This window comes from Bradysia coprophila, chromosome II (genome assembly GCF_014529535.1).
Source record: "Bradysia coprophila strain Holo2 chromosome II, BU_Bcop_v1, whole genome shotgun sequence".
NCBI lineage: Eukaryota > Metazoa > Arthropoda > Insecta > Diptera > Sciaridae > Bradysia > Bradysia coprophila.
This window is the reverse complement of record NC_050735.1, coordinates 4,849,449-4,873,603: the sequence shown is the minus strand read 5'-3', so window position 1 is coordinate 4,873,603 and position 24,155 is coordinate 4,849,449. Positions and strand designations below refer to the sequence as shown.

Sequence of the window (24,155 nt, the reverse complement as noted above, 5' to 3'; positions counted from 1 at the left end):
TTCCACAAACTTTTTGTATTCGGCAATGTTGTTGAAGAAACTAATTTTTTGTCGTGATATGCAATGAAAAGCGTGAAAAAACCGAAAAAACACGGATTTTCGGCTTTGAGCCGCCGCCAAAAGTTATTGCCTAGCAACTCAGCTTGGCACCCTAATTTTTCTTCATCAGGACACTAAACTCTACCGAAAAACACTTTAACATTCTCCGGACCTCACTTTGGACACAGGGTTTTCACTGGCCCCTTCATTATTGATAAAATTAAAATTTAGAAAACCTGATTTTTTTTTTAAATAAGTGAGCGCTTTTGGATACGGAGTGTTTTTCCATTCAGTTGGCACTACTGTAACCACTACCTTACCCACACCATAATATTGTGCAAGTATGTTTGTGCAAAGAGCTGTCAATGTCAAAGAAAAATATTAAGATTATTTTTTCGCACTTTTAACATACGTGGTCCAGTTATATATTAGCACAGTAAAATTTCATTTAAATGGAAAGAATTTTTAATTATGCGAGCTTATCATTCTCGTACGTGTCATTTGTACTACATTGTACTACACATACGAATCGGTGTTTAATTCAAAGATAAATTCGTGTTTTTCGGTTACAGCCGCTCTCTACATTTTATATGCAAGTTGATAACAAAAAAGTGTTGTTAAAATTTTGTGGTTGTAAATATAAGTTCGTAACGTGGACGATGTGTTATTAGTTTCAATCAGCCGACGGTTTTTTTATTTGGGCAGTGTTGAGGAAGTGATAAAGTTTGTTGATAGTTTTGTTATTAGACAATAGGGACAATAGGTTAATAAGCAAGTGATGTCACAAACGTTTCTTCTACTGTTTGGCTGGTGTTGTTTGTTCGCTGTACATAATGCTAATGCCTACTTCCATACCGAGAAACAGAACGAAAATGGGAAGAACTGTTTTTGCGAGGTATAAATATTTACTTAATCCAATTTGTGTCGTAACATATTTTGTTTGTCGCCGTAACCCGATTTTGATTGAACGGAATGAATTCAGATTATTGTTTTTATTTGTACAGGTTGCGTTTCAGTCGTTCAGTTGGGTCTTTTTAATTGACTTTTGATTGAGGTGTTCAATATTGTGTATCTGTGTAAACATCAGACGATCTCAAAACAATTTTTTTTAAGGTCATCATAGATAACAACAAGTGCACATTATACGTGTCCTTCAGTGTCTTTTGCCAAAAAATTGTTTCTACTATTTCACCATCAAAGTTTTATTTACAAATTTCTTTATAAATATATCAACTTAGAAATTGTAACGTTAGTTTCTGGTATACGTGTAGTGTCGGTGGTACATTCACCTACTCATTATTTACATTTCTTTGTTTCGGGTAAATGATGATACCAACATTGGAGGTATAGTTCCAGTTTATCGTGATTTTATTTGTTCATTCGTTTTATTGCACAACACGTATCTATCAATTACGATGTGTCTAGACGTAGACACCCAATTCCAATAAGAAATCAGAAAATATGTGTTTTTGCGAAAACCGTTGATTTGTATCTCAGTCACTTAGAGAGAAAAATGTCTTTCTTGAACAGGTGTAAAATTCGATTTCATGTCTCAGCTAAAAGCAGCGTTCAGATGCATATGCCACACAAGTGAAAAACGAATTTTCTACCTAGTCGTATAACTAATTATTTTTCATGCCACAGGTTACGTGTCCTTTAAGTGAAAATCGGAGATAACCTACTACGTACTCTTGAAATCTGCGCATTTTGTCTTATCTTTTCACATTCATCTCAAATTCATCCACGTTTACTGTAATCTTTACTGTGTATAAGCAATTTTGGTTGTATTACGTAAATTTACGTAAAAACTTTTAGTCAGATCGATTTACACATTGGGTTATCTGTCAGGAATCGATGATAAAATTCCAAATAATCGATACACCGAATGTTTTATCGATAAACGATAAATGTCGAATGATCAGTCGATGTTTTGATTCGACATGAAGTCAATCGGCCACATGGTTGGGAAGATATTGTCGAAAAGCTAAAAAGCCTCTAGAGAATACGACGAAAAATGCTAATTTCACAGTAATTTATGTCGGGCTCACCGTTCAGGAAAATAAAGTTTATCAAAATCGGTTTCTGCGATATCGGAGATTAGCCTGTAAGTGATGTTGCCATCGAGGTGTAAAATTGAGATTTGGTGACTGTTTGGTGAGAGAGTCATCAAACTCGAAATTTTTGAAGTTTGGTTGAATAATATTCTGTTTTTGTTTATAACACCGGATGTACTTTTGTTGTGATATTCTTTCCTTAAAACATCAACTTTTTGTACTTTCGAACAGAAACCCAATATACATCAGGTTCATCAAACGCTCGTCAATGTTACCCCACTTAAGTTTTCTTTAAGTTCTCTTTAACCTCAATTGATTGATGTTAAACTCCGTACAGATCATTTCTATAAGTCAGTATAGATCATTTTCCAGGTGCTCGTACAGTAATTCTTCGTTAAGTTTAACCTGTGAATTTTGACAGGTTGACAGGTATATCCATATGAATTATATGTGTAGACGGGGTAGACCTGTAAAAATTTTCACAGTGAACTTCACCGGACATTACGTACGTACTCTAGAGCGTTTAAAAGGCTATCTATGTTAAGAAATGCCATGCACGTTAAGAAAGTCATACAAATGAATGGATCAACAAAGCATTTAACGCAACTTAAGTGAGTTAACGTTTGAAAGTACCGTCACTTACGTATCGCGTCTTACGTTTAGAAGGTGATGAACATGATCTATTCAACCTAATTCCAGAAATTTCAAAATAAGTAAATCGATTTCACAAAAAAAAAATTGCTCTCACCGTGACAATCTTCAGCTAGTGCATTCAATCCCATACAATTACGCCATTCAGTCTAAGAAATGTGTTATACCTCGACTTATGCTCGATTTCCTCTTACACTGAGCGAAATTTCCTACGTGTTATGCGTATATTTCGTGCCCCCTGTTAAAAAGTGTGGTAAGGTAGTTATACAGCCGGCTCGAATATAATACGTGCGAGAAGTATTTATCTTCCACAAAGATTTAAAAATATGAATTTTATTGAGTTCATCTACGGTAGACACCATATTAGCAGCTTATAGTAGTTATTATGTACTTTAGCAGCTATTGGTAACAAATATCTCAAATTAAAAATTGACTTCTTTGGGAATTGAACCGGGGACCTTTGGATCATGAGCCAACGATCTTTCTCATGTTGCAGTTGACATTTCTTATTGTTGAAGCGTACTTTAAAAGCCATATACGTGTGTGGCGTATAAGTTGCTCATAGAACGTTATAAAGTTTCGCACATAAATAATTATATTTCGTTTTTTAACATAATTGAATTTAAGTCGACTTGATGGCAAGATAGTTACGGATTATCAAAATGCTTATAATTAATTTCAGATAATTCCAACTTAAACAACTTTCTGATATGATTACGAAATAAAACTACTTCACAAAAAATGAAATTATTTTGTCGAGATTTCTCTAATTTACTAAAAAAAACAATTTTGTAGTTGATCTTCTTCGTGTTAAGAAATATAAATAAATGTGATCCAAATTCAGTGTTTAAGACCAACATCCACTGTATACGTTAAACATACGTGATGTGCGTTTAATTTCCGTCCCACCCGTAAGTTACTCACATTCCACGTACATCACTACAATACGTAGCACATGAATGTTCAAATCTGACAATCGAAATACGTAACTACGTTGTCAACGTGTCCCACGTATAGAAAACATTGTCCATGTATCATATATGTCAATGATGTATACCATACCGTTTCGATGAATTTTACACATATGCGGAGTATTGTCTGAAGTTTCTTTTTCTGGGTGTACGCCGTTCACCCTCCAAACGGAGCGTAAATGGCGTAAGAGGAAATCAAGCATTAGGATCAGAAATTACTTCGACCCTATCGATCTTTTGATCGACAAAAAGGCTTCTGAATTTTCGTTTACTATACGAAATTGTCAAGATCTCATTCGAAATCAATCGAATGGAAACGCCTTTAGCACATGCATTTCACTAAAAATTCGATAGAAAAATAGCGTTGCTGTAACTAACCAGATTAGAATGTGTTCCACTTAACAAAAGAACCCAAAAATAAATCGCAAAATTCGTTTCACCTATTAACACATAGACCTGCTGTTATTATTGCGTGGATAAAATAATGTGAAAAATAAATTCCTTTCTGTATTGCAGCTGAAAGGCTCCATAAACGACTGCAGCTGTAACGTTGACACGGTGGATTATTTTAATAATAATCGGATCACACCGCGTCTGAAAAGCTTGCTGGTTAAGGACTATTTTCGATTCTACAAAGTCAATTTGAAGAAAGACTGTCCGTTTTGGAACGATGATGACAGCAAATGTGCAATGCGTTTTTGTTCGGTGCATCCGTGCGAGGACAAAGACATACCGGAAGGATTAAAGGGTCAATATAAAATGGAAAAATCGTTCTATAAGGTGAGTGCTCCATTTTGGTAACGATTAGACGTCTAGCAAGCAAATTCCTGAGCTCACCACCTCAGTCACCAGCAAGGTGATGAGAGCTAAAATATTCATCAATTTCCATAAAACGATTTCATTGACTCATCTGCATTTTCAATGCAAGCGTAATAGCTTCCCATTCGATTCTTGATGCTGTCTTTCACACACGTCACAAAAGTTTTATTTCTGTCGCTTCAACGTCAATGTCAATTCTGAGTAAGAAACGTGAATGTGAAAACGACAAATGTTTGTTTATACCGCCAAGTACAAACATCCACAGCACACACAAAAAAAAACGCATGAATTACGTTCATGCTACAAGCAAGCCACTTGTGTCAATAAAAATATTGAAACTGAATATGAGCAGCCAGAACATGAGACAAATTTCGCAAAATTTTATTTTCCAGTATTCTGACGAAAGTCAAACCTCCGATTGTAATGAGGACTTGAATGCGGAATTGAGCTATCTGAACACCAGCATCAGTCAACAAGCCCAATTAGATTTCGAGAAATGGGCCGACTATGACGAATTGGGCGAAAATTACTGCATTCTCGACGACCACGAAGACGGTGCCGAGTATGTGGATCTGTTGCTGAATCCAGAACGTTATACCGGTTACCGTGGCGATTCGGCGCATCGAATTTGGCGCAGCATTTATTTGGAAAATTGCTTCGGCGACAATAAGCAAGGCCAATCGATATTGACGCCGATGGGCAAGAATCCGTACAACGGTCTGTGTATGGAACAACGTGCATTCTATCGATTAATTTCCGGCATGCACACCAGCATTAACATTCATTTGTCTGCCAATTTTTTACAATCCGAACCGACGGATTTTGTCACTCCGACTGGAACTTGGGGCCGAAATTTGAAAGAATTCAACGGAAGGTACGGTTCTATGAAGGGAATTTGGTGATTTTGTCTGCTAAACTGAATTCGATTTCTATTCAGATTTAGTCCAGAAGCCACCGACAATCAGGGACCACATTGGCTGAAAAATCTTTATTTCATTTACATCATCGAACTGAGGGCCCTGGCTAAGGCTGCGTCCTATCTAAGGCAAGAGCCTTTTTTTACTGGCTCCGAAGAAGAAGATCGCGAAGTTCGAGCTGCCGTTAACGATCTGCTCAACATTATCGAGTAAGTTGCATTCACTGTCACTCGATAGCTGAGAATGAGTAAGCCCCGACCTAAATGTCTTGCCTGATCAGCGGTTGGAGGATCTTATCGAAAGGAAACTCATACTAACCGATTAATTTTTCATCTTAGATCATTTCCCACCCATTTCAATGAGACTCTGATGTTCACTGGTGGATTCGAGTCCCTGAAATTGAAATCGACTTTCCGTGAGAAATTCCGTAACATTTCCAAAATTATGGACTGCGTTGGATGTGATAAATGTCGGCTGTGGGGAAAGTTACAGGTAATTGTCATCGGTTGCACTGTGACCAAGACTTCTTCTCTGAAATTGCAATTTCTTCTCCATTTCCAGGTACAAGGCCTAGGTACAGCGCTGAAAATTCTCTTCTCTGGAAAGTTTGACACCAAAATCAAGCAAACAGACGAAGACAACGACAAATTAAAGCTTCGAAGAGGTGAAATAGTGTCCTTGTTCAACGCTTTCGGCAGGTGAGTGAGAGGACAAATGCCAAATTCGTAGATTTACGCAAAACATGCCGAGTTGTAGGCGTTTTGTGTAGGTGACTCGAACATTTATTCATATTTGAGCTGAAACCGCCCACAATTCAATTCCAATTCGATTGTCGAGTAACATAGTTCTATGACGTCAATGATAAGAAGTGTTATGGTGTTAACACCGAAAAATATTTTCGATTTGGCTTGTCGATCAGATTAGGCCGTTGTTTGGTGAATGTAAAATTTGATTTCGGTTTTAATTACATCGCTACTTGACTTCCATTTTCGTTTTCATTACATTCATTCGAACAACAGTGATAACAATGCAGTGTACGCGTTTGAGCAACAAGTGCTGGTAGTGAAGCAGAATAGAAGAAGTATAAAGAAAACGGTGCTCGGATGATGATTTGTTACTGCTGAGTCTCAGCAACTGAGACGAGCAACGGGATTTTTTTTTTAATTGAAAGTCTCTTAGGGTTGCAACGGACGATGATTGGCAGGTAGAAGGATGTTGATTGTTGACACAGTTGGATTGCGACATATTTCTAATGGAAAATGCATTTAGTTCAGTCACTCTTAATAGAAGATATGGAAATGTTTCGTCGACTATATTATTGCTGATTTTACTACATTCACAAATGATCACAAGGTTTCCGTATTTGTCGCTGTCGTTATGTCTGTTTTTGTAAAGAAACTGGATCAAGGTTTTCCGTAGTCTTATTGAACCAGGGATTATTTTCAATTTTCAAGTCCCTATTTGGCTCAATAGTACATGTGATTACCTTTCTAATGACACCCCACACGACCCTGTACGGCTCGTGTAACTGGAGACATTTTTGTAAGAAAATTGCAATTTTTCGGTTTTTGCTCACCTTTCACCAGCCACACAAGCTTCGAAGAATTTTTTTGAAAGTGGTTTTGGCTTCTAGGGTTGAAGTCCTTTCTAGGTATATATAAAAAATTCCAATAGAAAATGCGTCCGATTTCTGTAGGCTGTTTTTCAAAAGAATCCCTCGTCTAAATGCTTCATTTAGGAATTTGTCCATTCCAACCCGTATGTTCAACAAATTAATTAATAAAATGTTAAAAAAAGGAATTTTTCACACCGATTGCTCACGGTCAATCCCCAGCTGCCAGACATCATATGAATTAATTATGTATTTCTAGTCAAAACAATTTTTGTCAAAATTCAACAGTGCGACAAAAACAAATAGGAAGATTTATGAAAGAAATTAGGTATGAATGATACACTTGTGCTTCATTATGTTAACTAGAACTCGTCTTTATTCGGAGAAGTGGAACTGTGGGATTTAAAACTATCTAGAATCACAAAGTTCACTTTACTTTTGCGGCAAATTGTCGACCAATGCAACAAAATTTGATTAAATTCAGAATTTAGCTCTGACTCTATTACTCAAGACAAAACATCGAATATTTCCAAAGTCGTACTAGAGTAGAAAGTGGAAGGCATTTTTTGTTGTTCCATCTGTTGATTCGGAAACTCTGTTAAATTAATTGCTTTCTATTTCCAGACTGTCCAACAGCATAAACGAATTGGAAGAGTTCCGCAAAATAATGAGGTAGGTAGCACTCAATATTTCTAGTTGACTAAACAGCCAAACAAGAAAGTCAATTATTTTGGTCAACCAAATCAACTAAGTTCAGAAAAGTGACAAAAAAAAATGAAATTGAAATCAACGGACAAAACAACACAAATTACGAAATCGAAAAGTTCGATCCAATCAAAGATTGAAAAAGATAAAAAAGGACGCAAAAGTAGAAAATTCAGTTTTTCGTTAAACGAAAACCCAAACCATTGCTTACTCCTATAACGTGTGTGTGATTAGTTAAACAATTTTTTTTACATTAGAAGTGTGTAAAAATGGAAATGACTTTATACCAAGGCATAACGTGTAGATGTTTTGCGGGCAGCTTGGTTAGTTCAAACAAAATGAAATCCACTTTAAACATCACAGAGAAAATAGTTTGTAAGAAATTTTAGACGAATTTATATTAAAACTACCGAAGAATGTTAAAGTAAAAAAAAAATATTTTTTGTTACGAGATGATTATTCGCCTACCATTCTTAGCGGAACTTTATTTTTCCTATCTAAAACAAAAAACACTCCGAAAACCCCACACGAAAAGTTCCGCTAAGAAAAGGTAGTTCCGTAAATACCTCTTCGGTTGTGAATAGTTATCAAAATAGACTATACGCACTCGAGGTGTTATTGTTAAATGTTTCAATGTCTGAGACACGAAAGTGTTTCGGTGAATCCATATCTTATTCTCTATAAGTTAAATGTTGTTCATCATTTAATAACATTCAACATGATTCTTTAAGTTGGAAAAATTTGTTCGATATTATGATTCAGATAATGTTTTGGACTCTATATCAGTACTCGATTTGCATTTCCTAATTTACGCGTGCAATCCCCTGAAATTAGTCTACTTGCGTTCTTCCTCGTTTGAAATTGTCTAATCGCCTTTAAATGCAAAGGATTCCTGGGAATGAAAGGATTGCCTGAGTCAGATTTATTCAATTCAACATTAGCCATTCGAGTCCTTTTGTTGTCTTTATTCTCTGGGACATGTGAGATCACATCGATCGTTTCGGCTTGATAACTGATTAGAATGGCGAAGATGGAAAACGAACTAGATGAACCAGTATACTTGAAATCATTTGTTTTCCTTGAAGCATCCTTATGTGGGTGATCGGAAATGATAAGAGTGTGGGACTTGCTCGAATTCTCCCAATTTTTTCGTAGAAATCTGAAGTTTAAAAAAATCAAATTCTGACTTAATTGGTATTGAGAATGTCATAATGTCAGGCCCATAACCTGCGGAATTGTGAACGAAAGTTTCTTGCTGACTTCAGTACAAATACAAACAAAAACTGAAATGCAAATCGCAGAACCGAACGAACCCGATTTTTTGGAAAGACCAAGGGATAGTCGAATCGTAAACATTTTTTCCATTTAATTTACTACAGGCTTTAACATTTCAAATGTCTCACTGTCATTTTTTTCAAAGAATGCCATTGTGAATTCGCAATGACACAATGAAATTCTCAGAAAAATTTGACAGTGAGACATTTGAAATGTCAAAGACTGTAATTAAGGAGAACTGCGTAATCAAGTGTGTGCAGTAAAAGAATCCCTTGTCCATAGATAGTAAACAACAAATAATTTAACAAAAATATTCCTTTTCTTGGAACGAAGTCTTTTTTTTTAAAATATCGAACAATCTGTTGCTAACCGTTGGAAGATCAAATACTCAATTTTAAAATTTAGAAGAAAAACTGACATATTCGACCAATAAATTATATTGATGTGAATTGAGATGGTTCAGCATTAGCTGTTTTTACGGGTCCTTGTTGAATTGTTAAATTATTTTGCTTGAGTGAAACAGAACTCATTTCGCTGTGTTTTTTATTATTATTATTCAATTGTTTTATTTATTTTTTTGTTTTTAGTTTATACTTAATGTGACTTCACTTAATGATTTTTTGTAAACTTAATTTTTTTTTCTAGGGTATTTAATCAGAGCCAAAATGTTACACGCAAATTTTTGTAAATAAAATTCATATTTTCAGATAAAAATAAATCTTTTTCTTCAGATGCTACGAGATGCCCCATGTAAATCTGAATAGATCATTTAATTGTACGTTACAGTCTTGCTGAGACATTTTTTTGTTAAGGCATGTGGCAGGCTTGTTTTTCGCGCCGAATGTGAGCAATACATCCCACACGCCTCAACAAAAATTTCGCAGCGAAATTGTGTATTGCCACCGGAAAATGTCCCAGCACGACACTAATGTACTATTTATATCTGTAATTTCTTTACTTTTGTAAAGGAAATATCAGATTTGTTCCCCTATGGACTATTTAGATGTTCGGCACTGTAGAACATTTTAGAATTTTCTAGAAATTATAGAAAATTGAAGATATTTGTAAAAAATATCAGAAGACGTTTTCTCGAAAATTGGTGTCTGAAAAGTGCTTATACTTGTTCGTGTTCTTTGTTGTTTTTCTATGTATTGTTGAAGCAAATTCATGTCTAAATTTCAATGGCGTCGCCTGTATAACAGAAATTTCTGGATTTTTTCGGTTCCATGTTCCATTATGGATTTTTGAGCTTTTTCGGGTTCACATTTTTGGAAAAAGTTTGTAAAATTTAGTGATTTCGAAGTAAAAAAGTCCCCAGATCCGTCCTGTGTGAATTTTTTTTATTAATCAACAGACAGTCCTAGAACTTCCAAAAGAACTGATATCGATCAAAAATCCCTGAAAGGGCGAAAGTGACGCAAGTCATCTTATTTACAAAATGTCTGATATCCCATTCTGCGTCTGAGCTCAAATGTTTTACCTGAGAAAATTTCCACAAACAAATTTCCGTCGCAAGTGGCTGATTCCCGTGATTCTCTGAATCAGTAGCTTTCCTGAGGACTTCGTGATTCTTTGTTTGGTCAAGGTCCTGGCTACATACCTGATAACATAATATTTTCGTCGGATTTCAGTGCTGCATCATCAACGACAACAGTTTACGGAAAGAATAGTGGTCCCAGTCCATTCATACATTTATTAACAATATAACAATCCGATCTCAATCTATTTCTACGTGTGATCTAAATAATACTTAGCCCCGACATTTTATTGTCCACATCCACAACTGTTAACTACATCAAGTGATGTTAATACAGCATCTAATGTCTGTAAGATGTCGGAAATACTGCAAGCAACTTGATTTAAAGCCACAACCGCGGCTGACTTAAGGCCATCAAGAAGTTCCTGAAGACTGCCACCAACGTATTCGACTGTTTCGGCAACTTCGTTCACAGCACCGCTTAGGCTTTGAGTGAGACCGCCCAGAGCACTTGTGACTCCGGACAGTGTACCGCATAGAGCACCGGAGACACCTGTCAGTGATCCGTTAAGACCAGTTAAAGTGCTAGCCAAAGCATCAACAGAGTTAACTAGACCATCGACAGCAGCACTAAGTTGACTAAGAATCTGACCAAGAGTTCCACCAACATCGTTTAGAGCGGATGTAATTGAACGTAAAGCAACAGTCAAAATATCAGTTACGTTTGATACTGCATCACCTACAGCATTGATTAACGCTACCAGTAAAATTTCGACCTGAGCGATGACGGTTTGGACAGCAGCGAGAACAGAAGCTACGATGGTTTCCAAAACATTGGCTACTTCAGCGCTCAATAGAGTGTTTTGTGCTAGATAAACGATGGAATCTACCAATGTTTGCACCGTTGCAACCAACTGGACAATAGCGGCTGTCAGATGTTTATCGATACCATTTTCACATCCAGCTTGTTGAGCATTTGCCAATGTAATTGATCCAATAGTTTGTATAAGGATGCTGATACCAGTCTGAACGTTGCAAACAGCTACATCAACAAGACCAAGAACTTCAGTGACTAAACCGGAAATGGCTGAAACTGCACCTTTAATTGGTTCGAAAACTGCATTTAGGGCACCAATAATCTCCTCGAAAACATCTGATGTGATTCCAGCAATGTTATCAAGTGGCAGAGGTTTTAGGCTGCTGGTCAAATCAATAAGAACAGGTGTCAGACTTCCAACAATGCGTCCAACTGTTCCAACGAGACTTTGAAGGGTGTTGGACAAGCTACCAACAATTTTATTTAATGCAGAAACCAATTCAGAGACAACACATTTGACGTTCTTGATTAGATTGTCTACGATTTTACCAACGTCAGCTAGAGTCTGCGATAACTGAGTAGTAATGCTTGAAAGAATATTACTTAATGGCAGATCAAGTTTTACAAGCAGAGCTGAAACGTTTGACAAAACATCGTCAACGATTGCAAGGACATTTTGAAGAACCAACTGAAGTGAGCACAACACTTTACGCACGGCATCAGTAATTGGACCAGTTATCTCGGAGATAACTTCGATAACAGAATTAAGTAATCCTTCTACGGTTGCAGCTAGGTCTAATACGGCGTGATCGATAGAGCATAAAAGGCTGTCGAGACTTCCAGTCAAATGGGTAGCCGTTTCAACAACAATGTTCACGGTCTGTACTAGTTCAGTAACTGCACATTCTACATCCTTAAGGGCACTGCCAACAACACCGGTGATACCTTTAATTATTCCATCCAAATTGTTAACAGTGTCGTTGAGGGTGGTGAAAACTCCGCAAAGAACTCCAGTCAATTGGTTAAGAAGTGGCGCCACTGATCCAATTATGCTAGTTAACGATTGAGTAATGTTCGTAACACTGTGTAAAAGACCATCAAGCACACACGTTAAACTCTTCACGACATCAGCTACTACATCAACTGTGTCTTCAACAATGTCCACTACGCCATTTACTGTTCCAGTTACACTTTTGAGGACACCACCTAGTGGATTTTTTAGAGATGAAAGTAGATTTCCAAGGATCGGTTCGGCGCTGATAGACTATCGGACGGAATTCGTAATGTTAGAGAATTTGATCATTTGGATTCGATAGTACAACTTACACTAGCGGCAACAACTACCACAAATAGGGCGATAAATTTCATGTTTTTTGTCTTAATTATTGCTCAAATTATACTAAACGTGTCCGATCAGCTCGATCATCTTATATAGGCGATGGAGGTATTTTTTGTGTGGAAAATTAAAGCGGAAGATTAGACTTGCAAAGGATCAACTGTACAAACACATTGTTTTCGTAATTACTTATTATTCGACCAAAAATTAATTTATTTGAAATTTCGCATTTCAATTGATCGTTAAGGTTATTTTTTGTGCGAAAACAAAAGTGTTTTTCCATTGCGATTCTGGGTATTTTTTTTTCGTCAGACGTATTTTAGTGGCATGTGCCAATGACGAGGTGAATGGTAATTACTTCTGCCTTGACAATAAAAAATGTTACACACGTTTCCCTTGAACCATTTCCATCGAAAGCATAAATAGTTATTCAAACGTAATCTGTTTTGGATGATCGATTGAAGGCAATTTCGATAGAAGATAGCAGCGAAGTATTGCCAATGTCCAATCGTCAAGATTTTTGTCGCACACTTTAATGATTTTTCTTGGTGATCCCTTACATTTTGGCAAAACTTCACGTTTTGTCGTTGTTTTTTTTTTATTCAATAATTCGACGTTAGGCATTGATGGGATCGTCAATTATGCTGCGTTTTCCATTGTAATTCGATCTTCACCACAGGCTAAACAATGGAAAACGCAGCATACCATCAACGAAAATTTGTTCTTGTGCTTTCGGCCTTACGGCACTGTCATCTTGGCTCTTGTCGAAATTTCACACTTTGTTGATTTTTCTTGCTTTTCAATTTTGACTTTGGCGATACTTGCGGGAATGCAATTTCGTTTGTTTGCCAAAGTGAATAAAATTAAACGTCCCAAAACGGACAAAACTCTTACATTCAAACGGACGAAATCACAAGTAAAATTCCAAAATTCGCTTAACTTCGCTGAAGTATCTTAACTCATTTTTTTTCAACTCAGAGTCTCAATTCTCATTCATTCGTAACTTTAAGAATTCTTAACTTGATAGTACTTATGGGATTTAAAACAGACAACTGTCAAGTTACCAATTTTTAGAGTTACGAACGCATGTTGATTAATGTAAGGCTTGATTTCCACTTACCTAAAAAGTACTCCGTGTGAGAGACAAAATTGATTTTTTCCAATTTTTGATTTGTTTACTTAATAGCTCGCTCTCTCACGGCTCTCTCACTGATTAGTTTTTGTTGAAAGGAAACCATAATTATGTAAAAGTTTTCGTGCCTTTATTGAGAAAACCATTGTATGCCACTCGTCCGTCGATAAACGATTGCATCAATAACCATTAGTTGTTCAAGAGGACAAAAGTGCTATAACAATACTCTCTCTAGTAAACAAACTCTCAGCTCTCTTTGTCAAATTCACAACTTATTTCTTTGTATTCTACAAATACTATTGTACATTGACTGACTGCACTGTAATTTACATGTAAATTCCAAACTCTACTTGACACTTATCACCTTATCACTCATCACCTTAAAAGAGTAGTTTGATTGCTAGATAGAGTATTGGCTATAATTTAGTTTTCTATTTGTCATGTGTTTTCAATTATTAGTAATATTAGGTAAATTCCATTCAAACTTTCGAACTCATGACCGCTAATGGTGTCGCATTCTGCGTCTGAACTCAACAAATCTAACCAATGATTCGGTGGTGTCTTTAAATTTACTTTATCCTAAAATTTTCTTGAAAATGGTGTAGTTTCCTCGACAATTGCCATTTGTGACGCAAATTTTGTTGGTTAAATTTCTTGAGTTCAATCGAAGCATTAATTGCATGATGATTGGAGCCATAAGGGGAACTCAAATGCTTTAAATATGCTCCTCAGTTAGAAATTTATGTGGTGGCAAATGTCGCTGGCAGTGTCGCCACTTTGAGGGGCACTGTCGCCAATTGCCTACACACTTGTTCCTTACTTTAGTCCCTACTGTTCATGCTAGTATCAGTGCTGTGGTACCACTCATGCTTGAAGTGCGTTGACACCAGGCCTACTCTCGTTAGTGCCACGAATTTAAACTGAAAAAAACCAACCCCTGTGTATCGCCGTGGGATCGAACCAGCAAAGCAACCTTTGTATTATGCTGTGTATCGCCGTGGGATCGAGCCAGCAACCTCCCGATTATGAGTCTAAACCGTTTTCAATCACGCCCGGGAAATCGAGCAAAACTCTACATCATTTTTAGTCAATTTATCGAGACCGAAGTTCATAAATATAATTAAAATTAGCATTCTTTCAGACTCGTGCAGATATGTCGTTAAAAAAAAGAGAATCATTTAAATTTGCAGAATTAAATTTATTTTTTACAAATTACATTGAATCATAACTACTTTTGAATATCTTCATCGAATGGACATGTTACATTTCTCTTTTCGAATATATTATGGGCATGAGCATGAACCACTTCCGGTCAAACCTAAAAGTGCAGCGGCAAGCTTCTCCACGATTTGGTTAACATTTTCAAGAAGAAGATCAAGGGCTCCTAAAACTGCATCTGCAACATCTCCAAGTCCAGCAACGAGTGCAGAAATGTTACCGGTTAAACCGTTGAGAGATCCAGCGAGGCAACCGATCTGTCCAGACACGCTAGAAAGAGTTCCGGTTAGCGAACCAAGTACTCCTGGTAGTGAGTCAACTAGACCATTCAAAAGTCCACTTGCGGCTGCAACAACACTTCCGAGAAGGCCATTAACTGCTACGGCTAAGTTGTCGAGTACTGTGTTTACGGCTCCGGTAACATTAGTTAGAGTATCCTGAAGATCTCCGAGTACTCCACACAAAAGTGCGTTTAGATCGAGACCTACGTCAGCGGATAAAAGTTGGTTCAATAGGGATTGGAGGGCACCGACAACGTTGTCAACAAGGGCAAGGACAGCGGCGAGAGCGTTTTTCAACACTAGAGCTAATTCTGGTGATACGATGAATCCAACAGCACCTAAGACTTTATTGATCAAATCTTCAACGGCAGCAACAAGTTGAGTAACTGCGCAGTTGAGTAAATCAATAAGACCACCTGGGGCAGCGGCGTTACTAAGAGCATTCTCGGTGGTGCTAACAATGGCTGCGATAAGGGCTTTAACAGCGTCAAGCACAGTGTTAAGGGCTTCATCAACAGATGCAACAATTCCATTTGCAGTTTGTCCAATGATGTCAAGAGCATTCTTGATGGCATCGAAGATGTTATTCAGTTGACCGAAGAGATCTCCAAGGATTCCTTGTAATAAGGCATCGACACCAGACAGATCTAGAGGGACCAGGTTTCCAGCAAGATTGTTTACAGCACCGATGAGATTTCCGGCGAGATTTCCAACAATATTTTGGACTTGTGCTAGAATTTTGTCAACAGCACCATCAAGTTGGTCGATGATTTTTTGAAGAGCCTTGCTGACAGTTTGAAGCAAAATATTTACGTTTCTAGCAATGGAAGCAACGAGGGCATTAAGTGACACGAGGACGTTATTTAGTGCAATTTGTACACCTGTGATGACGTTGGATAGATCAAGGCCGACATTGCTGAGAACTACATTAACTTGGACCAAAACGTTATTGACAGCTTGGACAACGGTTTGAAGGACAATTTGAAGAGCACAGAGTGCTTCTCGAATAAGTTTGTCTGCTTGGGCAGCAAGATCATTGACGACATCAACAACTGTTTGAAGAAGACTTTGTACTGCAGCTGCAATATTACCGAGGATGATGTCAATTTGGCCCAAAAGATCTGCTGTATTTGATGCAATAATGAAATTTACGGTTTGAAGGAGTTCAGCCAAAAGGAATTCCACTGATCCGACAGCTTGTCCAACGGCACTGCAAGGATCGGCTCCAAGCGTTCCGATAAGACCTTCAAGAATATCTTGGACACCGGAGAAAAGATCGCCAAGAACGTCGGTTACTTGATTGAGAATATCGTTTACTGTTCCTTCTAGGTTGTCAACTAATTGTCCAACAACACAGTCTAATGATTGAAGAAGTTTGTTAAGGGCGCATGAAACGCTGTTTAAAAGGCCAGTAACGCTCTTCACTACAGTTCCAACGGTGTTTCCAAGATCGCCGACCACATTAGTGACAGGGTTGAGAAGGCTACCCAATACGTTACCGAGGAGTGGGTTAGCGCTGACAGTCTACATACAAAATTAAGAAATTAGTTTGAGGTTTACAAATAAAAGTGTGAGCAAGCCACTTACACCGACAGCGAGTACAGCTACGAAAATTACTAGGAATTTCATGTCTGGTTAATATGAAATCAACTGATAACATCATCGATACTTCTTCCCCTTTTTATACCCAACAGCTAATGCGATCTTCGATTCTAATTAATTATTATTTTGTCGATATCATTGCAAGAACAGTTGATCAAACAGCAAAAATTAAAATTCGTCGAAATGTAGGAAAAATTTTCAGCTAATGGTAAAATATTATCGGTCATGTAGGAGGGGTCTCTATGATGTGCATGCGGTAATGAGAAAAATTTCCAGATGGGAAATAAAGGTTTTGGATCTAGGGCATGGCGGTAAATTGATGCAAAAATATTCTTGATCGTGCGGTATTACAGATGAACGAAATTCTAAAAAAAATGCAGAGGAATAACCATGGTGCTGTTGACTCTTTTTCAGTATAAGTTTGGCTAGCACGAAGACAACAACTTTTTAGTAACACTACTCTACTTGAAATACGTAGATATTCTACTTCAGCGTTTGCTGCTTTGCTTGAGGCTTCTCAAGTTTTTCGCGACAGTATGGCTCCAACCAGATGAGAGAGATAAGTTCTTTTATTGTTTCCGAACATTGTTCGGCGAACAATCGTGTTTTAAAGTTTCAAGGTATTTTGTAAGACTAGCAACGGTATGAGTTTGACATTCGACCATACCTTGTGCTGACGTTCATTGATTCCGACCACGAATCTGTTAGCTTTAAATAAAAATTAGTTTTGGTTGTAGCAATTTGACCACCTCTGAGAACAATGAGCAGTTTATGATAATTTCATTAAACTGCTCACTTTTCTCAGAGCTGATCAAACTACTACTACCAAAACTAATTTTTATTTAAAGCTAACAGATTCGTGGTCGGAATCAATGAACGTCAGCACAAGGTATGGTCGAATGTCAAACTTTGTACGGAGCGGAGGACATAGCAATTTCATATAAAGAAACTCACCTCTCATGAGAGGTGATGCTTATATGAAATCGTCATGCCTTCCGGTTTGTATGAATAGAACATACCTGGTTTATACTTTCATTGGTCGGAATTGCGGTCGTACATTTTTGAAAAAGGATTCTGATGGAAAGATATCATCAAAAATGAAATATGAGACGCGCAAATGTAGGCTACAAGTTTAGCTAAGTGCCGGTGCCTCTTAAGACACCTCTCTGTTGATCATGGAGGCAATGGCTGTTAATTTCTAGTGGCGGCTCCACAAACCTAGAAGGAATTTTCTGTGTACCAAAGAACGTTCCCTCTCCGTACCTTGGTATTTTGTTGTTAAATCTACCCGCTTTAGATAGATCCTTTTTCAAAAAAGTGCAATCTTTATTTCCAGAAGGGTTGTGTTAGCTTTCAACAGATTGTGGAAATTGTTCGCGTCACTTCCGCAAAAATCAACAATGACACTGCCGTCTTTTGAGCTTCTTACAAACATCCTTTTAAAAGCAATAAACTATTTGCAAATTTGTAGTCTACATTTAGGCGGAAAAATATTCGTTTCTTGATGGCTTTTCTGATCTTTGAAAAAGTAAAACCATTAAAGCACTTAAAAATGTGTTATTTTTGAAGGAAAAATTGGTTTTTGAATCATAACTTAACTAACTTGGAGAAACATGTGCAGATTACATAAATTTACACAATCTGCAAAGGTTTCTCCAAGTGGGATAAGCTATCGCAAACAAGCCTAATTCTTCCCATAAAAGTAACACATTTGTGCGTGTTTTAATGGTCGTACTTTTTCAGAAAAAGAAAAAGATTTTGGTTCAAAGATTTTTTTTTAAATATTTGTTTATATCATTCAAAAAAAACAATTTGCGTGGAAAACAAAATCATCAAAAACGTTTATTTTTCCGCCTAAATGTAGGCTTCAATTTTACAAAGGGTACACTGCTCTTAAATTACTACAAACAAGTCCATTTTTATTGAAAACCAATACTTGTGTGGTCACTATTGCGGTCGCACATTTTTGATTAGGATTTTTTTTACACCGATTTTTATCATCAAAAATACTATGAAGAACGCTCAAATGTATGCTATAATTTCAGCATACATGCCTCTTAAGAGGCTTCAGTGCTTTGCTGAAAAGCATACTTTAGGGCGATTTTTAAATACTGGATTTTTGTTTACTTTTGATGGTATCTTTCCATCAGAATCCTTTTTAAAAAATGTACGACCACAATTCCGACCACGAATGTGGTAGCTTTCAACAGAAAATACATTTGATTGTAGCAGTTTGACCAGCTCTTAAAAACGTGAGCAGTTTATGAAAATTTCGCTAAACTGCTCACTTTTCTCAGAGCTGGTCAAACGACTACAATCAAATGTATTTTCTGTTGAAAGCTAACACATTCGTGGTCGGAACTGCGGTCGTACATTTTTCAAAATGGATTCTGATGGAAAGATATCATCAAAAATGAAATATGACGCACACAAATGTATAGGCTACAATTTTAGCTAAGTACCGGTGCCTCTTAAATTGTCACCTTCATGCCTTCGTAGGTGTTATAACTTGTTGTTTCGGAACGTAGATAAAAATTGATCTTTAGACTTGATTTTTTTCCGCAAAACTTTCAATTTTCACATAGGGCCCTCGACTAAATTGAATCTAATAATAATAATAATAAAAGTTTCGTTCGGTACCTTTTTGCACAACATTTCCATTTTTTGAGTTAAAATTCAATTAAAAAACCAACAACTGTTGTATTGTGAGTGAGACACGTTATGAAGAACCTTTTACATATTCAAATTTTATGCTAAATATTTTCGGATAGCTCACCCAGACATTGCGTCAATGATATTTACTTTTACGACGGCGAGAAAATCGGTTGATGTCTCTCAACTTTTTTAATGCACCATTTTTACGCCCTAATTTCCGGTCCTGCTGCAGATAAGTTTCCTCTTTCAACTTTTTGCTTCTGTGGACATTCATATTAGGGGCCGTTCATAAATTACGTAACGCTAGAGGGGGGAGGGGGGGGTATGAGGCAAGCGTTACGGTTCTAACAAAATTGGGTCAAACTTGACCCTTTTAGCGTTACAGACCCGGGGGGGGGGGTCTGAAAAATGTTGATTTTTGCGTTACGTAATTTATGAACGGCCCCTTACCTGTGCTTTGTACTTTTTGTATGAGGAAAAAAGATTAAAGACTTATCTGAAGACAATGACATGAAAAATGTCTTGTTGAAATGCTGCTACACTGATAAATCTGATTCCAACGGACATACCATGGATGTTATGATGAAACTGCCGCAACTGTAAAAGAATAAGCTATCGAAGACGTTGTCCTAGGAACTTTTTAATTTGAATGGGTTTGAGGATGTTTTGTTTCAAATCATCCAAGTCAGCAAAAGGCGAAAGGATCGCAATTTCCATACACTTCTTATATTCTCGCTGAATCAACTCTTTAACTCTTTTCGTGTTCTTTTTTTATTAAGAGGCATCGGTACTTAGCTAAAGCTTTAGCCTACATTTGAGCGTTTCATATTTCATTTTGGATGATATCTTTTCATCAGAATTATTTTAGAAAAATGTACGACCGCAATAACGACCACGAATGTGTTATTAGCTTCAAATAAAAATTAGTTTTGATCGTAGTCGTTTGACCGGCTCTGAGAAACGAAATTTTTATAAACTGCTCAGTTTTCTCAGAGGCGGTCAAACTGCTACAACCAAATTTATTTTCTTTTGAAAGCTAACACATTCGTGGTCGTTAATTGCGGTCGTACATTTTTTTAAATGAATTCTGGTGTAAAGATATCATCAAAAGTAAACTAAAAAGGATTTAAAAAAACGCCCAAATGTATGTTTTTCAGCAAAACATCGATGCCTCTTAAGTGCAATCTCGGCGCTATTCTTCGGTATCCGTATATACATAGTTTTTGGCCAAAGATAAGTTTTCCTGGTTTCGGACGAACCCTGCACCTAAGGCTGACACTGGCCAGTTGTGCTTAGCCTGACGTTTTATCAGATTTTATGTAATTGTCGTCCAGCAAGTTATAAAAACAGACTATTGAAATAGTTGATCATACTGTTACCGTATATTGAAGACTGTGGTGGAGACCCTACTCCACATCATTCTTTCCACCACTTAAAAGTAAAGTATTTCAGTGAAATTAAAACGAATCGTTCAAGCTACATTTATAGATTTTCTTTTATTCAATTTTGTTCTCTTTAATATATTACAACATAAGTTTCTCTATCCTTATTTAAGATTGGTAAAGTTTCAAATATGTTCAACAAGGAAATATATATATATATGGCCAAAAATAGACTAATGCAAGTTATAGGTAAATATATTTCGACTTTCGTTTTGAATTTTACCATATTTTGTTTGTTTTGTGATGAGTTGTTCGTGTCTTTTATCTAAATATAAATTAGTTTCGCATAGTACAACCGAACATACAACAAGTTCGAAAATGAAGTTTTACAAAAACATTCAACCGGACACATTTAGATGAGGGAACAGGAACGGAAACAAACAAAAGATTTAGTAAAACATCGTCAAACAAAATGTGTAACTACCAGGAGTGTGTTCTTTTGGCTTGAAAGCTACAGAATTGAAACAATGATGAATGGGCGTTCCACAAATTTTCAACCTTGTCAGTGATTCTACGCTTGGTTCAGAAGTTTAAGGTGTTACATATTCGATAGTATTTGACACTATACCCAATTCCGGTCGACTGGAAAAATTCTAATTCTGCAGAAAATTGATCTTGGCTCTTACAGCCATTCTCTATGGTAGAACTCTCATTCTGAATGAACGATGGTAAAATAGCTGAAGCAAGCTTAGACAAAATGTGTTTAAAGTTTTAATTCACTTGTCGATAATAGACAGATTAAAATAAACCAGGCAGAAGCGGTTCATTTTCGAAACGTCAAGTTAGGGACCTAATACACTATATGAAAATGATCTCAAATGAGCACTGACTAGAATATTCAGGTCCCTAGTCAAACGCCCTCCTGCCTGGTTAACTTTACTCTGTCGTGAGATGACTAATCCTCAGCGAACATTTACCATATTTCGGTAATAATTCCCGGCGGAGCAGCTGCCTATACTAAGTGGTGCCTATACTTGACTTGTAGGTCTTTTAAAATGCTGACATTCCGACAACACAAACTTCTGGCGTGCCTTTACTTTTGAACTGTTTCAATGCTTGTCCGGATCGATGAGCCTTTGTTTCTTTTCTTTTTCAAGAAAAAATATAGGAAACACCTATCATCGATCCTATACTTAATATTCCTTTCCGACCATGAAAAATGCTCACATTTTTTCGCTCAAAATAATGGCATGATCTTCATCAAGGATTGTATAATTGGCAATTTAACGATGGCCTGTAGGATGATTAAAAAATACTATGTCGTCTTCGTAGGGACCTACACTATTTCGTGTTACTGAATCAGTGCTGACGACATTTTTATGCTTTTTAGATTCACTTCTGGCTCTTCTATTCGTTTATCGCAATCATGTTAAATGCCTGAGATTCGGTTTTCTCTCCACATTTAGATTTTTGATTCGAATCAGATTTTCTTTTGAGTTCATCCACTCAATTTTTTGTTGTTTTCCTAACTAATTTTCTGGACGAGATTTAATTTTCATTATCTGCACGTATTCCTACAGCTTGTTGGATTCAACCGTTTATCCAAGATTGTAATTTGCCTTAAGATTTCAAGATTTCTCAGAAATTTATTACATGTAAAGTGCAAAACGACTTACACGAGAATATTGTTGAATTTTTACTGGTATAACCAATCGTGCGATCATTGTAATTCATTGCATTGACATCAAACATATCTAACGAACAGTAGCCGGCTTTGAACAGAAACCAACTCAAAAGCAATAGATGCGAATAATGACTGAATATGAACAGCATTCAGTGAATACGTCTTGCATAACTAACTATTGTAATTCGGGTAAAAATTATTGACTGTACTTTTTATAAAATTCGATTGTTTGCACAAACGAACCAGAAGCGATTTGCATTGGCAAGTTTACTTTGTTGCCAAGTTTAGCGGACTATTGTAGACCATAACCTGGTACATGATGAACATGGTGAATGTTGAACCCAATGAAGTAAAAGATTTATCCGGTGAAAACACTTATGTCAATAGGTTCAACAGACTCGATAATTGTAGCAGTAACATTGGCATGTATGGTCGTTGTTTGACAAAAAGATTAAAAGGTCAAATCGTCAGCAATCATGAGCATTTCAATCCGGAGATTTTTCATTCAGATTCATTGTTGTAACGTTTTGGGTTGATTGTTACGAGTTAGTGGTTATGAGGACCACTCATACACCATACAATGCTTAGCGTTTCTCACTTTAAAGACTTTGAAAGATTTCAACTGCAGATTTTGTGAACAATGGCATAAAACTTTGCAATTGATTGTGGACATATAACAAGCATTACCATCATGGTCGAAGACAAAGAAAGATTATGCAAAATGACTGGATGTGGTAAGTTTCTTTATAATCAAGTGCTTGGTATTTCTAACTCCAGGAAGCTAAAGCCTCCACACAGGATTTAATATAAACATCAACAGTTTCGAATGGAAGCCGATCTTACCATTTAAGAATCATTTTTTGCACTTCATTCTCTGCTGTTCATTTACTGTGTTTTCGTGAGTTGTTTGACACTACAGTAACTTAGATTAACTTTGATTACGTTCAAAGGTGCTGTTTGCTTAGAAATCCTAAGATGATTGAGGCAATCAAGTTACCGCACTCTTTTGAACAAATTGACCGCACTGAATCCGAAAGTGACAATACTATGGTATAGGTTCTGGATATTGTTCTGCAGCGTTATCCAAAGCCCCATCCACAATCCACGGCATGTTAAATAAAAAAAACGGTTCCACACAAAATAAAACAAAAGGAAAAGTTTTTTTTACGTATTTTGTTGTTCTGTAATTTTCAAAATAATTTGGTACGGTCTATGATGAGGATTTTGTTATTTTTCGTTTGATTGTTTGGATGTGTTTAAATCAAAAATTGAAAATGAATTTTGGCATAAAAATTGGATATTTTTTTGGATGATAAATAACACTTTACTGTATGGACCCACAGCTGACGGGCTTCATTGTCTCCTTTTGGGTCGCGGATGGAGTTTGGTGTAAAATTGTTTGGTAGAAGAGCCGTGGTAAGAGAGAGTAGCTATAGTGGATATAGTCACACATCATAGAAATTGGTGTTAAAATGGGGGTAATAGACCCAAACGAAGAATCCAACTAAAAAACAAAGTCTTTGTCGCA

General features: G+C 36.7%; 3 protein-coding genes across 3 annotated transcripts; 1 reads left to right on the top strand and 2 right to left on the bottom strand.

Moving 5' to 3' along the window:
• Window positions 1-396: 396 nt before the first annotated feature.
• On the top strand, window positions 397-8,206 carry LOC119068352 (ero1-like protein). The gene is made up of 7 exons (XM_037171920.1): window positions 397-934; window positions 4,232-4,495; window positions 4,927-5,408; window positions 5,472-5,660; window positions 5,790-5,943; window positions 6,013-6,149; window positions 7,688-8,206. Exons 1-7 carry the CDS (start codon window positions 818-820, stop codon window positions 7,737-7,739), a joined length of 1,395 nt encoding a protein of 464 aa, XP_037027815.1. The 5' UTR covers window positions 397-817; the 3' UTR covers window positions 7,740-8,206.
• Window positions 8,207-10,720: 2,514 nt separating this feature from the next.
• On the bottom strand, window positions 10,721-12,816 carry LOC119068194. The gene is made up of 2 exons (XM_037171698.1): window positions 12,664-12,816; window positions 10,721-12,601 (listed from the first exon to the last, which is right to left on the bottom strand). Exons 1-2 carry the CDS (start codon window positions 12,703-12,705, stop codon window positions 10,808-10,810), a joined length of 1,836 nt encoding a protein of 611 aa, XP_037027593.1. The 5' UTR covers window positions 12,706-12,816; the 3' UTR covers window positions 10,721-10,807.
• A 2,166-nt stretch (window positions 12,817-14,982) lies between these two features.
• LOC119068217 lies at window positions 14,983-16,981 on the bottom strand. The gene is made up of 2 exons (XM_037171714.1): window positions 16,892-16,981; window positions 14,983-16,828 (listed from the first exon to the last, which is right to left on the bottom strand). Exons 1-2 carry the CDS (start codon window positions 16,931-16,933, stop codon window positions 15,089-15,091), a joined length of 1,782 nt encoding a protein of 593 aa, XP_037027609.1. The 5' UTR covers window positions 16,934-16,981; the 3' UTR covers window positions 14,983-15,088.
• Window positions 16,982-24,155: the final 7,174 nt, after the last annotated feature.